The 16195-nt window shown below is 33.8% G+C and overlaps 1 protein-coding gene across 2 annotated transcripts in view; it reads left to right on the top strand.

Annotated features, from left to right (window-relative positions):
* Nucleotides 1-16195, top strand: part of clcn2b (chloride channel, voltage-sensitive 2b) — a 71595-nt gene that overhangs the window by 44733 nt on the left and 10667 nt on the right. The window contains exons 13-20 of one of the 2 annotated variants that reach the window (XM_067365477.1): nucleotides 2530-2599; nucleotides 3399-3509; nucleotides 5037-5250; nucleotides 8689-8822; nucleotides 9274-9464; nucleotides 9557-9668; nucleotides 12730-12797; nucleotides 15740-15778. In XM_067365477.1, coding sequence (XP_067221578.1) covers nucleotides 2530-2599; nucleotides 3399-3509; nucleotides 5037-5250; nucleotides 8689-8822; nucleotides 9274-9464; nucleotides 9557-9668; nucleotides 12730-12797; nucleotides 15740-15778 — 939 coding nt within the window. The other variant, XM_067365478.1, reaches the window with a different exon arrangement.

The following is a 16195-nucleotide window of genomic DNA, read 5'->3' as shown; positions in this document are numbered from 1 at the left end:
AGAGACCACTTTACATTGATTTCTGAACTTGGAGTGGCCTCTTAATTTTTTCCATAGCTGTATATATATATATTATGCCCTGGATATATATCACTGAAGGAATACCGGGGCAGGTGGAGAGAAAGAGAAGAGCAGATTTCGGCAGTATCTCTCCAGTTTTCAGTGCCAAGAGAGAGAGCATCTGAGAGAAAGAAAGGAATGAAAGAGAGAATATTATGCAATGATCTCTCTATCCACCCACAGCTTTCAAACGCTCTCCAGCATAACTCACATAACACTTATGTAACATTCTCACTCTATCCCACCTCAACCTCCACCAGGAGCTGTTCTGTTCTCGCAGGAACCATTGATTGTGCTCCGCGTGTGTGTTTGTTCTTGTGTCTGCTTTAGTGCGTGACTTTCTCTCTTAATTAACTTCTGTTGCTGGTGTGTGAATCAGCCAATTAGATTGCTTTTCTAATTACACACAGTTCATTTCAGGATTCACCTCACATTCAGTACCAAGTGACAAGTGGGTGTGTTTTACCTTTATCTCTCTGTGTGTGTTCATGTGTCTAATTAACAAATCATCCGATATTCTATTTCCAGATTGGAACAAAAGTTCAGAATTGTTGGTTTTGTGTGATTGGTCATGTTTGTGTGTTGCCATTTGCCTCATATAATTAATTTATCTGTCTCAAATAAAGTGGTATTAAAATGAAAGGTGACTTTCATTTTCTTGTGGTGTTCACTAATGAGATCACACACACAATACACACTTTTATCATTTTGTTCTTTTACAAAGAAGTTTTGTCAAACTTGTGTTTCAGGGCAGTAAGGACTGCACAATAGCCTGGGGTCAGTGTAAAAAACGCTCGGGACAGTTGACAGCCCAGTCGGTCATGAAAGTTTATCATTTGCATGTTCTTAAGTATCGTCAATTTAAACAGTCAAGTGATTTTTTTTTTAACCATTCAGATTCAATTGCGAGAAGATGCGAAAGAACTCAATTTGGTACTCGAGCACTTTCTGTGCACATCGAAAACAGCGTGTGAGTACTGAATTGAGTTCTCGTTCGTGTTTTTTTTCTTTCTTCAGCAGCCTAATATTCCTGCTGCCTTCTGTGCTTTTATTGTTAACCAAACAACAAAAGACAATGAGAAATCCACTCACTGATCTTGACTGAACAACTTTTGTAGCTTTAACATTTAAATTTAATTTATACTGAATACTATGCAGCATCGTTTTACATTTGATTATTAAATTACTGTACCTGAATACTGTTAGACAGACTTATCTAAAAAACTTAAAGCACAGTTTATTTCATTTGCATCTTTATGTTGTAATTATTGGAGCAGTTGCTTGTTTTTGTTCTTATTTTAATACTAAAGCCTCACTTGTCTTCAATAATGTTTGATCTTTATATTAGTTAGGCTCGTCGTTTTTGGTGTGGTATCAAAATTGAAATCAATCAAGAATTGTGAAATTTATAAAAAAAAAAAATTGATGGCTTATTTATTAGAAAAACAACAAAAAATTATTTATTTATTAATTTTTTGGTGGGGCCAAACATTCTTAGCGTTGAGCCCTGTGTTTCCTTGCCGTTAAATATATTTTGAAAATATAATTTTTTTTAATGTAAAATTTTTCTAAATAATTCAAATGTTTAATTTCTAGAAATTATTCTTTAACTGATTATTTATTTCTTGTCTTGTAATGTGCTGATCTTTGACACGATTGAGGATAAAACTAACAGAAAGTAGCTTTTTGTTTTGCTGGATGAAAACTATGAGTTGTTTTCATGATTCTTTTATATTTACACATTTACATCTGACATTTATTTAATTTTCTATTTTAGTGTGATGAGGAAATCATACAATTTAGGCATGAAATGTCATGCAGATGACAGGCATGACAGATTTTGCGTCAGATGTAAAACGAATGGTTGATCTGTAAGGATATTTGTGGATTTTGATATGTTGTGACGCACACAGGCGCATGTGTGAATATCACACCCCTCTGGTTTGTCATATGGCAGGCTATTGTGTGTGGAGAGACAGGCGTCTGCAGGCACGCAGACAGGCCTGATACGTGAGGTGCCGTCTCCTCCTCACATACTCACTGATCCAAACAAACTGTTTGAAAGTTCCAAATTGGAATTCTCCCTGAATGTGTTACATTTAAATAGCTTTTTTGTTTTTGCTCTGGGCTATTTTGAGTTTCAATTTCATACGGGTGTGTCACTAGCAATGGTTCTGTAACAACCAGCAATGTAATTTTGTCACACTACGCTACATGTTGGAAGAAGTAGCTTGTTAATGGAAAAAAACTGAGTTACTGCCATGCTAGTGAAAAATGAATTCTACCAAGATAATAGCTTTACCACTTTTAGTTAGTTAATCCCTCAACACTGATGGTATTATTGGCTAATATTCTCCTCTCTCCTTGGTTACATCAGCAGAAAAGTTGTTGCAGAGGTATTGGATTTTGGTGAAATATTACGAAAAAGTGTTTGTGTTTAAATGAGAGTTACTGTTGTCTCTCGTGCAGTTCTGGATGTCTGCTTTAGCCACAACTCTTCCTGTACCTTGTGGAGCCTTCATGCCTGTTTTTGTCATTGGTAAGTGTGCGTATGGTTTTCTTTTAAAATATTGCTTTGTAAGGCAAGACACCCCAGGCGAATAGGTTAAAAAAACTTCTCACCATAATTCCCTAGTTGATTAATCACAGTAGATTAAGACTATGCAATATGCAAATGAGGCATTATCAAATTAAAATATATAATAAATAATTTGCATATGTTTCATCTGATTATTATGTATGTAATTTGCATATATTTCCAGAACATAAATCTGAACATTGGCTAAAGCCAGATTCAAAATTCTTCTTTCATTTTGTTGACCTATTAGACTTAAAGGTTTTCACACAGGGGATTTTGGATTTCTTTTTATCACTCCGTAAATCAGAAAATACTGTAAACAACCAAGAAAAAGCATTTTCACCATGTTTTAGGAATAAAATGTTGAATATTTATCAGGTGAATGTTATATGAACAAACCCCTCAGTAAAAACCTTCAGTATATAGACAGGAATAAAACTGTAAATTTTGGTGTATGTAAGTGCTGCTGAAGTGGAGAAAAAAACTCACAGCCTTTAAAGATATCTATTGTAATTGAAATCTACAGACGCAAATAGATAAAGTGCAATAAAATAAACACTTAAATGTGGATTTGATCTGAAAGAAGACAGTTTATGGAAGCAAAATGTTTCAAAATTGACCAGTGCATGAAAAAAAAAAAAAAAAAAAACCCTGTAGTATCTTGCCTTGAAATATTACATTTTCAAAATATTGTATGTGATGTGTGTAAACAAAAATGATGGAGACATTAAAATGTGACCTGGGAATGTGTGTGTTTCAGGTGCTGCATTTGGCCGTTTGGTGGGTGAAAGTATGGCCGCATGGTTTCCAGAGGGCATTAATACAGACGGAACCATCTATCCCATAGTGCCTGGTGGATACGCTGTAGTGGGTGAGAAACAAACAGACATGATATGCTTTAACAGACATGTTCACACACACGTTCATCACAGATGATTACCTTTTATAGAAATTGCCTCAGTGTTGCCATAGTGATTTTTTGAGAGGCATTGATTTAGTTTTGTTGTGTTGGGTTGGGGATTGTTTGTTTTCATTGTTAGTAAGATGAAGTCTTTGATTAGTAGCCACTAGATTTAATTCTGAAATAACAATAACCCCTCTTGAATACTTATTTTATTTGTAGTTTAATAGACAATAGAAGGGTTTAGAGAAGTATAAGATGTTGACAAACAATTGCCCTTTAATAGAATATTTTTGATTAATGAATTGGTAACACTTTACAATAAGGTTGCATTTGTTAACATGAGCTAACAATAACAATACTTCTAATGTTATTAATCTTAGTTAATGTTAATCTCAACATTTACTAATACATTAATAAAATCAGAGGTTGTATTTGTTAACATTAGTTAAAACATTAGCTAATATGAACAAACAATGAACAATTATGTTTTTACTAATTAACATTAACATAAATGCTGTAAAAAATATATTGCTCATTTTTAGTTTAACTAATATTTTAACTAATGTTATAACAAATGAAAGCTTATTGTAAAATTTAACCAATAAATTTATACATTTTGGATTTTTTTACCTATTATTTATTTATATTTAATGAATAATTTACATAGCTTACCAAGTTTAGATTTCACTGCAAGTTGTATTACTGTGTATCTGTCAAATAAATGTATTGAAAATTAGCAATACTAAAAAATGTTTTCAAAAAAATTAAGGTATAACTATAAGTGTAGATATTTTTTAATTTATATTTACTGACTGTTCATAAGTTTACATCAGTGTTGTGCATGTGTGACTGCTGAATTTCTTTGAATTTTAATTCAGTAGTTTCCCCCTCTTGTCCATTCATGAGTTTGAATAAGATGAGCATGAGTTGAATTGGTCCAACAGTTTGTGTTCATTTGGTACTGTTGCTTTTCTTTTTGCTTTATTAAATTAAAGCGAACCACCAATGTTTTTAATTTATTTTGTTAAAACTCTCTCTCTTGTTAACATAGTGGAGTTTTTACCATGGGAATTTTGGATATATCTTTTTATCACTCCATAAATCAGAAAATACTATCAACAGCCAGGAAAAACACATTTTCACCATGTTTTTAGGAACATAATGTTGTAAAAAATCAGATGAATGATTTATGAACAAACCCCTCAGTAAAAACCTTCAGTATATAGATGGGAATAAAACTGTAAATTGTGGTGTATGTAAGTGCTGCTGAAGTGGAGAAAAAAAAATCTGTTGTACAGTAATTGAAATCTACAGACGCAAATAGATAAAGTGCAATAAAATAAACACTTAAATGTGGATTTTAGATGTTTTCTTTTACACTAGCCTGAAAGACATGTTATGGAAGCAAAATAAACCATAATTGACTAGTGTGTGAAAAAACATTGGTTGTGCCCCTGTAGTGGCTTGCCTTAAAAACTCTCTCTCTCCGTTTAGGAGCGGCAGCGTTATCCGGAGCGGTCACACACACCGTTTCCACAGCCGTGATCGTGTTTGAGTTGACTGGTCAGATAAGTCACATTCTGCCCATCATGATCGCTGTGATTCTCGCCAACGCCGTCGCTCAGAGTCTTCAGCCATCCATCTACGACTCCATAATACGCATTAAGAAGCTGCCTTACCTGCCCGAGCTCGGCTGGGGTCACCACGAGTGAGTTTCTCTGTCTGTCCGTCCAGTTCCTGCTACCATTTTGTTTTTGATGGATTCAGTAACTACTGCAGAAGACTCTTTTATCTCAGTCAATCACAGTCATTATCTTCATTTGAAGCTAGTTACATTTACATTTTACAACTTGCTTCATTAAAAAAATACAACAACTTTAAAATTCATCTTTTAAGTCTGGCTGTGTCAGGGTTAGTATAGTTAAATAATACTAAAACATTTTCCTTTCTTGAAATAAAATAAAACATAAAACAAACTTTATTTTACCTTGTTATTAAAGCAACATTTCTCATTTTCATTAAGTTCTAACTTAATGTGCTAAAATAAGTAAAACTAAATCTGAAATAAAAACAATAATAAATATGACAAAAGCATACAACAAAATTAATACAACTTTAAAATTAAAACAGAAAATACAAAAATAATTAATGCAAAACATTTTAAAAACTATAATAATAATAATAATAATAATAATCATGATTACACTGCAAAAAATGATTTTTTTTACTTTTGTTATTTTTTTCTTGATTTCTAGTACAAATATCTAAATATTCTTACATTTTCTTGAGAAGCAAAATGACTTAGGATATTACTTTTTCTCATCAAAATTAAATTAGTTTGTGTTTAAAACAAGAAAAACATCTGCCAATGGGGTCAAAAAAAAAAAAACTTAATTGAATTTGAATTACAATATCTTAAGTCATTTTGGTTCTCAAGTAAATGTATCTTGATTTAAGAATATTTAGATATATGTTCTTGAAAACAAGACAAAAATAACAAAAGTAAGAAAATTATTTTTTACAGTGTAATCATAATTTCAACTGAAGCAACTTGTGGCGTAAATGTTAATTCACAACTAATAACTGAACCTTTGTAATGACTAAAGAAATAAAGTAATTGGCAAATGTTTTTTAATGCAATTAAAAGTTAAAATTATTATTTGATCTTTACATTTAACTACATTAACAAATTTACTTTACGACGTTGACGTTGTTAATTTGAAAAGTGATTTACATTTTGTTCTTTGGCATTAATTTTTCCTTCATTTCATTGAGTGGCACTCATAATCCTCCAGACAGAGATGGCGTTTTCTCTTAATTACTGTAAATGGCCAATCTGTTTGCAAATAGGGTCTAAAATTACACAACACACACACACACACACACACACACTGTCCCGTGCAACGCAGACTAATGGCAAACCGAATCTTAGTTTCTGAGGGTTTTCGAATGTTCAGGATTTCAAAGTTTGAAATGGGAGCAATGATGCAGAGCACACACACACACACACACACACACACACACACACACACACACACACACACACACACACACACACACACACACACACACACACACACACACACACACACACACACACACACACACATACAGGTCTTTTGCTCTGAATGATTGTGTTTCTGCCCTGGTGTCAAACTCATCTGTGGCATCTCAGAGACGCATTTATACCTGTCAAGAGAACAATTACATAACTGTGTGTGTGTGTGTGTGTGTGTGTGTGTGTGTGTGTGTGTGTGTGTGTGTGACGGAAGCTATATTTTTGCTGAGTTAGAATCTACAGAAAACTCACTTCTCAGCAGGACAGACTCACACACACACACACACACACACACACACACACACACACACACACACACACACACACACACACACACACACACACACACACACACACACACACACACACTCATTGACATTCACTGCTCTGTATCTCTTCCTCTCTCTTTGTCACTTCATTTTCATTCACAATACACAATACAGCCAAAATGTCAGTCAATACAGGAACAAAATATGTCTTGTATGCCAACAAAAAACTATTAAATTCAAGTTTGAAACATATTGTTTCAAAGCAGCTTTCAGAAAATACTAATTTCAGCGTTACAATTTAGGAAGTATTCTGTTATCAGATGACTGTATCAAAGTAATGTCCATATGGCAGTAATACACAGCTATAATATAATATGTGATGTGAGTAACATCAACATAATGAACATGTCAGGGAGCAATTATTTATTTATTTATTTATTTATTTATTTAACAGGGACATTGCACAATACATATATTGTACAGACCAGAGATAGCTACAAGCTAATTTTCATCTGTTGTCCCTGGGCAGAAGCAAAGTAACAGCAGGTTCATAGTGCATTTAAACAGCCTATCACATAATACCCTATATATATTATATATTATATATATATATACAAACAAATAATTAAAAAAAAAAAAAAAAAAAAAAAAAAACAGACAAACAACACATCCAACATTGACAAAGCCCCATCCCCAGATCAAATCCACACAGTCCAGATACATTACATTTGATCCATCAGAGATTCTTCCACACGTCTGCGCTAATGGCAACACACCTGATTATCCTTCAACCATTTCTTTACATTAAATTTGAAATTATTCAAAGTATTGCACTGCAAGTATTGCATTACAACTTGTACTCGTAATGATTACAATATAAGGATAAATGTGAGAATTTTTGAATGTTGGTCCAAAGTCGGCGTCTTCACAATTGTCGTCATCACCTGAAATAATCGCAAAGGATAAATTTGGTGTGTATTCATTTTAAATATATTTGTGCATTTTCTGAAGTAAATGTGAGTGCTGTTTGCGGTTTGAAGTTTCTCTAGATTGCACTTTTTCCAGAACCAATTATTTTGTTTTAGTAATTGATAAATACATATTTTCTATTAATAAAATAAAAAATAAAAAAATTTTGTGATTGTTTCCTATAAAAACTTTGGTAACAAACTGGGATATTGTTCACAACTAAAACTAAAACCATAAAAAGAAATTTGTCTCTTGAAATTAAATAAAGATTAACTGAAATAAAATAAAATATAAAACACTTCTTTTATTTGAGCCAATTGCCAAAGCAACATTTCTCCTTTTAATTTAGTTTAACTTGTACTAAAATAACTAAAACTGAAACAGAAATCAATTAAAACTATATATAGACATTGCATTAAAAAAAGACTTAACACACAGCGAAATTACTAAAAGTTGAACTAAAATGAAAATCTAAAAATAAAAACTAATTCAACATGCTGATAAAGACTGTAATAGTATCTCGATACTAAAATAACACCGAAACAAGGTTGAATGCTTGAGTCTGGATGACAGTATATGTAAAAAAAAACCTGAGAAAATAACATGTGGTCAAATTAAAATAATGATATTATTGTTGTAGTAATATTAATATTTAAAACAGAAATTTGATGTGCTTGAAACAAGCCACTTCTCATGCTGTTACACCTGTTAAGTGTTTGTTCAGATCACAAACTCTAGTATGAGCAGTAGTAGCAGTGCTGCTTGACTTCACAAACACTGCTAATAATAAATCAAACAGCTGTGAATTCTGCTGCAGTGATTGCGTAACTGTGGGAAACTCTGTCTGCAGGAAGTATAATATCCGTGTGGAGGACATCATGGTCAGAAATGTTCGCTACATCACACTGAACTCCACCTACAGAGACCTTCACGACATCCTCATGGCAGGAAACCTCAAAACTCTGGCGCTGGTGGAGTCTGCAGGTACAATCACATACGTATTTGGAGTAAACGAATAAATGGAAAAAAAATTAATCTTTGGAACACAAATGAAGATGTTTTTGATGAAATCTGAGAGATTTCTGTCCTTCCGTAGAACATTGTTTTCTATGTGAATTTATGTTAAAATGTAATTTATTTCTGCGATCAAAGCTGAATTTTCAGCATCATTACTCCAGTCTTCAGTGTCACATGATCCTTCAGAAATCATTCTAATATGCTGATCTGCTGCTCAAGAAATATTTCTGATTATTATCAATGTTAAAAACCTGCAATACATTTTATTTTTCAGGGTTCTTTGATGAAAATAAATTTCGAAAGAGCAGCATTTAATTGAAATAGAAATCATTTGCAACATTATAAATGTCTTTGCTGTCAATTTTGATCTTTCTGAATGAAAGTATTAATTTCCCTCCTACTAATGCCTCTCTCTCAGAGTCTATGATCCTGCTGGGCTCTATTGAGCGCGCTCAGTTACAGGCTCTCCTGTCGCAGCATCTCAGTCGTCAGCGGCGGCTGGAGTTCATACGAGAGCGTGCGGATGCAGAGAGGAAGCGCGTGTCTGTTGTCAGCACGCCCAGCAGCGAGGAGGGGGGTCAAAAGGTCAACCACGAGGTTCGCTTCCAGGTCAGAGTGCCAGCATTTATTTGACTTAACTTTGTTTCTTTGTTTCAGATCTTTGAGGCATGATCTTGAATGTTTGCGTGTGTAAATTGTAGATCTCCACAGAAGAGTCATCGTTCACACCCGCCCGTCCCATCTCTCCTAAACCTCTCAAACCTGCACTGAAGAGGACGTCTATGGCTGAGAAGAACATAGAGATCCCTACAAGTAATACCACGCACGCAATTCAGACCTCTTCAATTCAAGCTGATTTGTATGCTTTTCACACTGCATATTATTTTCTCATATTTTGATGGTTTAATGGAACTTGTAGAGTCATTAAAAACAATTATCCCCTTTTTGGCCACACAGCAAAATCTCCAGAGTTAAATCAACTCTGCTCAGAGTACATATGGTCCCTCTCTAAATAGTGTTAAAGTAACACTGAAGCAGAGTTAAAGTAAATGAGATAATTAAACAATTAATGAAGTGATGATTGTGCATTAGTGATGAACACCTGCTGTTAACAAGCAGAATCACTGAAGAAAAGAGAAACACAAGAACTACAGCTGACTTCAGTCACAGTCTTATTAATTGCTTAATTATCTCATCACTTTTAACTCTGCTTCAGTGTTATTTTAACACTATCTAGAGAGGGACCATATGTACCTGAGCAGAGTTGATTTAACTCTGGAGATTTTACTGTGCATTACTGTATTTACTTGTATATACTGTATTATAGTTGTTCTTGAAGACATGAAGTGAATCTCAGTGCATTGAACTTTAGTAATATAATATATATCTGAGCAAAACCAAATGTTAAAAAAAGTCTAATCTAATCAATTAAATAATGATATTTACAAAGTTTCACTGAACACTATTTTAAGTTATATTTTTAATAATATTATTTGTAGTATTGGTTATGTCCACAGAAATGTTAATTCAGAGGCCGTGAAAATGCTTACTTATGATAAATGTTTATGGTTTATTGTACCAGGAACATTTATTGCTAAAATAATTGGGGTCAGTTTTGATTTCATGTTGATTTTATAATGAAGCTAATTATAAAAGCTACACTTTTACCCAACCTCTAAATTATACAGTGAAAATAGTGCTTTCTGCCCAATTGCTTTCCCAACTATAGGAGTAAAAAAAAATTATTGTGTAGAATGTAATTTATATGATGAGGAATATGGTACCAAATACTGTTAAAGTTAATGGGGGTAATTTTTTTTAAAGTTCCCAGCCAGCGTCGGCATTTTTATCATTTCCATAAAAATTTAACTGCCTCCAGAATATTTTGTTGTATGAATATCTGAACATTTTATCGACAAAAATATATCAAAAGAAAGAACAGGGCCTCTGCTTTAAAGGGGACCAATAATGCCCCTTTTACAAGATGTAATATAAGTCTCTGGTGTTCAGCCTTACATTGTTCAAACCGGAGTCGACACTGATGGAGAGACTCAGGAAGAAGTTACAACTTTTAGACGTTTCTGAATGGTTAGTGGATAAATTGATGTAGTTGCTGTGGAGTTGATTCAACTCATCCACTAGCATGTGTCGTCATGTTCATCTTTTGTGTTGAATTGATCCTCGTTTGTGAAGCAGTCCGGCGTAAAATGACGGCATGACAACAACACTCTACTACAACAACTCTTCCTCTTCTCTAAAGCAGCCCAACATGGCCCCGCCCCCTTTGTTGTGTGTTCTCAGGGGCGGGGCTTATGTAAATTTTAGGGTTTGTGATGTCACTAACCCAGGAAGAAGCTCATTGTAGTCCTTAAACAGTGATTTCTGTAAAAGAAAATATCTCTCTTTGCACTGAACTTTGAGTATCGTAACTTTGCAGATGTTGTTTATGATCCAACAGCAACATTACACACTAACTAAAGTTAAAAAAGTCAAATCATAATCAAGGACTCCTTTAAAACAAAAAAACAACAACAAAAAATTATTTTAGCTTCATGCATTTCTTTTTTATCAACAAAGGGTGGGTAAGTTTAATAAAAAAACAACATTTTGAACATTTTTGTCAGACTTCCTCCAGATCAGATACAGAATTATGTTTAAAACATAGATGGATTAGATCAAGTCCATCAACACCCCAGTTTTGATTTAATGATGTTTTACCCTTAAATGCATGACTGTTTCGCCAATCATTCTTACATATTCGTGTCTTTATCGACCCGGATCTATATCTAACATGGAAGGATCTCTACCTGTCGCGATAATATAAAACTCTTCTGATATTTGAGTAACAATTACAGAATAATAAAATAAAGCATATTTTGTTACCTTTTGGAGTTTGAAAGGGCTCTGTTTGTGCAGATGTTTTATGCCATCATCACTGTCCTCATCAGAGCTCATTTCCCAGTACATTCAGCAAATAATGGGCTAGTTTTACGTTTGAGGTCACGAATATGAGCCCATTTGCGATCTCAAACGTATTCTCTAAACTATATAATTTTCAACATCTTCAAAATCAATATTTCGATCTCTAACAGCTTTACCAGATCAATCCAGTAACAGTTAGTCATATTTGATTGCGTTCAGTACTTGCTCTGCAGGAAATCGCTGAGACAATTCCAGGTTTTTCTTATTATTTCGTTTTCTGTGTGAATGAGTCGTCACTTCAGCATTGTGTATCAGACACTGCCACCTTGTGGAATAAAGGTGAATTGCACCTTTTCTGTCATCTAGGATTCAATTATTGTTGTGCAGAAAAAATATACGTACACTCATACACACCTCGGGTCGTTTGCGACCCTATACAATTTTTACTCAAAATGAAAGCAAAAATAGGCATTCTTTTATAATTTTATGATTTATGATTTTTTTTCTTGTTATATTCTTTATAATAAATTGATTCAGGAATACCAAGAAGGTTGATGTCTAACTTTAAAAAATGAACGAGGAGGAGGGTAGTGAATAATGTCCCGGGTCACTGAAGACCCGAGGTATGCAATTAAGGGTTAATGTTTGATGATGGCGTTATTTTACAATGCTTCTATCACTTGTTTCTGCTTCTTCGCCTGTGTTTTGATCCGGAGATTCTGTGCTCTTTCAGAAGATGCGTAACAGCGCCCCCTACCGTATAACAGCAAAAACATGGGCTGTCTGTCAATGGCAGGGAAAGAGTTAAAATGTACACATTTGAAAATAAATTGCCACTAGTGAAGATACCTTCCAATATGGAGTGGAAACTTTAAATAATTCTCCATAAATTATATTGTATTATATTCATATCAGAAGTATGTAAATTGGCCATCTTTTCTCTGTTTGTCAGGTCCTCATGATTCTGGCCTTGGCTTAAAGAATCTGTTGTGTGCTCGACCTCAGACAGATGCAATGGAGGTGAGACTCACAACACACACACTCACACACACACCTGCTACAGGTAAATCTCATCACTGTAGCTGCGAGTCGTCCGTTTCATCTACTGGTGTTGTAGTGATATTTTACTCATAGTTTTATTTAAAATAAGGGTAATCGCATGTGTGTGTAATATAAGGGTAATCATTTTTTTGTGTGTCTGTTATGTTTTCCTTCCCTTTTTCCTTACGCAAGAATAATAACGTGGAGCACACAGTGGCTCCTGACTTCAGGCCGCCCAAGCGTGTGAGGATTTCGGTCTTGGTAAGAGCCACGATAAAACACTGGCTCGTCAAATCATCGCGTCATCATCTGTCATCATGTTGTTGTCATAAACGTCTCCCTCGTACCTGCTCCTGACCTTTGACCTGTCTCGCAAATAAAGATTCACTGGAAATTATAGTAACCGATTTACTTTATTATTTTACTATTATTTCTTATTGTACTATAAACATTACACAGCACAGTTTCATTGTTTTGATCGGGCTGCACTGGAGCAGGGTTCAAAGGTCAGCGTAATCAATCAATCAATCAATCAATCACACTAACACTAGCAAGAACAAGGGAGACGACCAAGCATGCATAGCTGTCAATCATCAGCATGACATCAGAACTGCCCAATCAGTGTGAGTTCCATGAAAAGTGGGTGGAGCCAATGAATGAAAGACTTGTCTTACTCACCCAATGTAAAGCTCAATACTGTTGTAGATTTTAGATCTTAGTATTTTCACCTAAAAATGATCATTCTGTCATCATTTATTCCCCCTTATGTCATTACAAACCTGTATTTGTTTTTTTTTGTTTTGTTTTTTGTCCATGCAATGAAAGTCGGTGGGGTCCAGTGTTGTTTTTTGTCTATTTTTCTTGAGTTTTCAAGGTCTTCAAAGTCCTTTTGAAATGAATAGCTAAATATTATATTTATTTTAATAAAGTTATGTCAACAAATTGAACCTTATTGTGAAGTCTTTAAATCTATTTATGAAAACATAAATAACTTAATCCTAACGTTTTGAACTGTTTGGTCATTTTTGACCGAAAATTTTACATTTTGTTTTTTAGTATTTTTTTTACTTCATCGGAATGGTACAAAACTTTAAGGAAAACAGTATTTACAAAATTTAACGTTTTTGCTATTTGCCTTGTGAGCACAAAATAATCATAGGCATGATTTGAAAATGTTAAATGGTCCTAAAAAAGACACTCTTGTACTACGCAGTCAAGAATAAGTGCATTGGAAATGAAAGGGAGACTAATTTCATCAAGTGGAGGCGTTTGGTACTGCACCCAAACAAAATCTTACTGAAAGCTTATTTTTTGAGATATCAACCTCAAATTTGGAGCACAACTTGTTTAAATTTATGTCTTTGATTTTCTCAGAGTTTGAAAGTTAAAATGTGTTTTGGAAAATATATAATTCATATAGAAATTGAAAAAATGTATAAAAAACTTTTAGAACTTTTTTTAACCTTTTTTTTTTCACTTTAGCAATAATCTGCCAAGTGTCATCTTTAAAAAGACTACTCTTCACTCTGTGCTCCAAAACATTTAAGATGTATGTTATTTATTAGGGGAAAATTATTTAATTAAGTTGGAAGTTTTATTTTCACATATGCTTAAAAAGTGAATAAATGGATTATAACTACTGTATATATAAAAAAAAAAACATCAAACTAAAATATAGTACAATTTTTTTTAAAATATTCTAAAACTTCTATATTATATTAAAACTTATTTTTAAGTTTGTCATAAATAGTTTTCGCTAAAAATTTACAATAAGGTTCCATTTGTTAACTATATTAGTTAAAATAAACTAATGATGAAAAATACTTCTACAGCATTTATTAAGTTTAATTAATGTTAATTTCAAGAGTTAATGATACATTATTAAAATAATCTGTTAATTTTATTTAATGGACCTGAACTACCGTGAACTAACATTAACAAAGATAAATAAAAACTGTAAAATGCACTGCTCATTGTACGTTACGTAGATTTCATGGAATGATGTACATTTATAGCGTCTGTCACTGCAGCTGTTGAATGACCCACATCTTCTGTAAACGAAACCAAATATATCTCTGAAAGCTGAACTAGTATGTCATTAGTGATGTCAGACATTTTGCTATGGAAAAACGCTTGCGCACTTTTCAGCATGATGAACGTATCATAATGGCTACATAATGATAAACCTGGACCTTCATCATGCAGATCTGTGACGGCAATGGAAATCTGTATTATATGGTTCTTGCTGATTTTACTGTCAAAAAGAACTGAATTATGAGTGTTCTAGTTGTTTTGCATTGATTGTTTCTGCAGGCATGATTTTCAAATACATCTAATGGCCACAAACCCACATGATAGACTCATAAATCTCTCAGACACACATCTCTTTCTCAGGTACTCATGCAGTAAATGGCTGTATGTGCGCGAGAGAATGATCCTGACCCGCAGGCCTTCGGTCTGCTCATTAGATTACGCTCACATTTCTACAAAAACCAGCGCTAATGGATGGATGTTTTATTAATGCGCAGAGAGTGCTGCATAGATATATTCGCCAATATGCGTGTGTGCAATGTACTTCTTTTCAGTGAAAAAGTGCAACTGCAGGGTGATCTCATCGATTCAGTTTAGTATCCGTGAGATGAACTGTAATCTGTCGACTGCCAAATCAGCGCTCGGAGCGATGGATCGAATGTTTGTGTTTCCAGTGACACTACATATTAGCTTTACAAATCATCAAAACACAGCCATAAATGCATACTCAAAAAAAATGTGTTTCAAAGCAGCTTCTCAGTAATAGACAGGAAAATAACAGAATCATTGATGCAAACTTCATCAAATTCCATAGAAGCAGCAAATGGCGCACTAAATTAAAGGTGAAATTTTGAAGTGACAAACGTGTGTGTGTGTGTGTTTCTCTTCAGGAGGATCCAGACGCAGAGGATGACATGACTCTTGGAGAGGTGAGGACATTTTAACATGCAGACCTATTCGTGAAATCCTATAGATACATTTACATGCACTCAAATGATCCATTAGTAACTGGTTTGATGGCTCAGTCTGATTGAAAAGCCTTCATGCAAACAGCTCAGTCGATCCGATTCTGCTCAGTCTGAATCGGATTGGAAGGGATGGTGCAGATCTGAAATAAGTGCATGTTAACTTACAAAATCTGTAGATGCAGAGCAGCTTTCATAATAAGTTTATGATAATTATGATACCTGTTGTTTTATGAACTTTTTCACATTTTTTCACAAGTGCAAGTTGTCATAGTAGATTTTTGCATTACCTTTTAAATCCAGCTGAATATAAAAAAATAATAAATACAACTAGTTAACTGTTAAGTAGTGTTACTTTTTTTTTAATTTAATGAGAATATA

The sequence above is a fragment of the Chanodichthys erythropterus genome, chromosome 17 (assembly GCF_024489055.1).
Source record: "Chanodichthys erythropterus isolate Z2021 chromosome 17, ASM2448905v1, whole genome shotgun sequence".
NCBI lineage: Eukaryota > Metazoa > Chordata > Actinopteri > Cypriniformes > Xenocyprididae > Chanodichthys > Chanodichthys erythropterus.
This window is presented reverse-complemented; position numbering and strand designations above follow the sequence as displayed.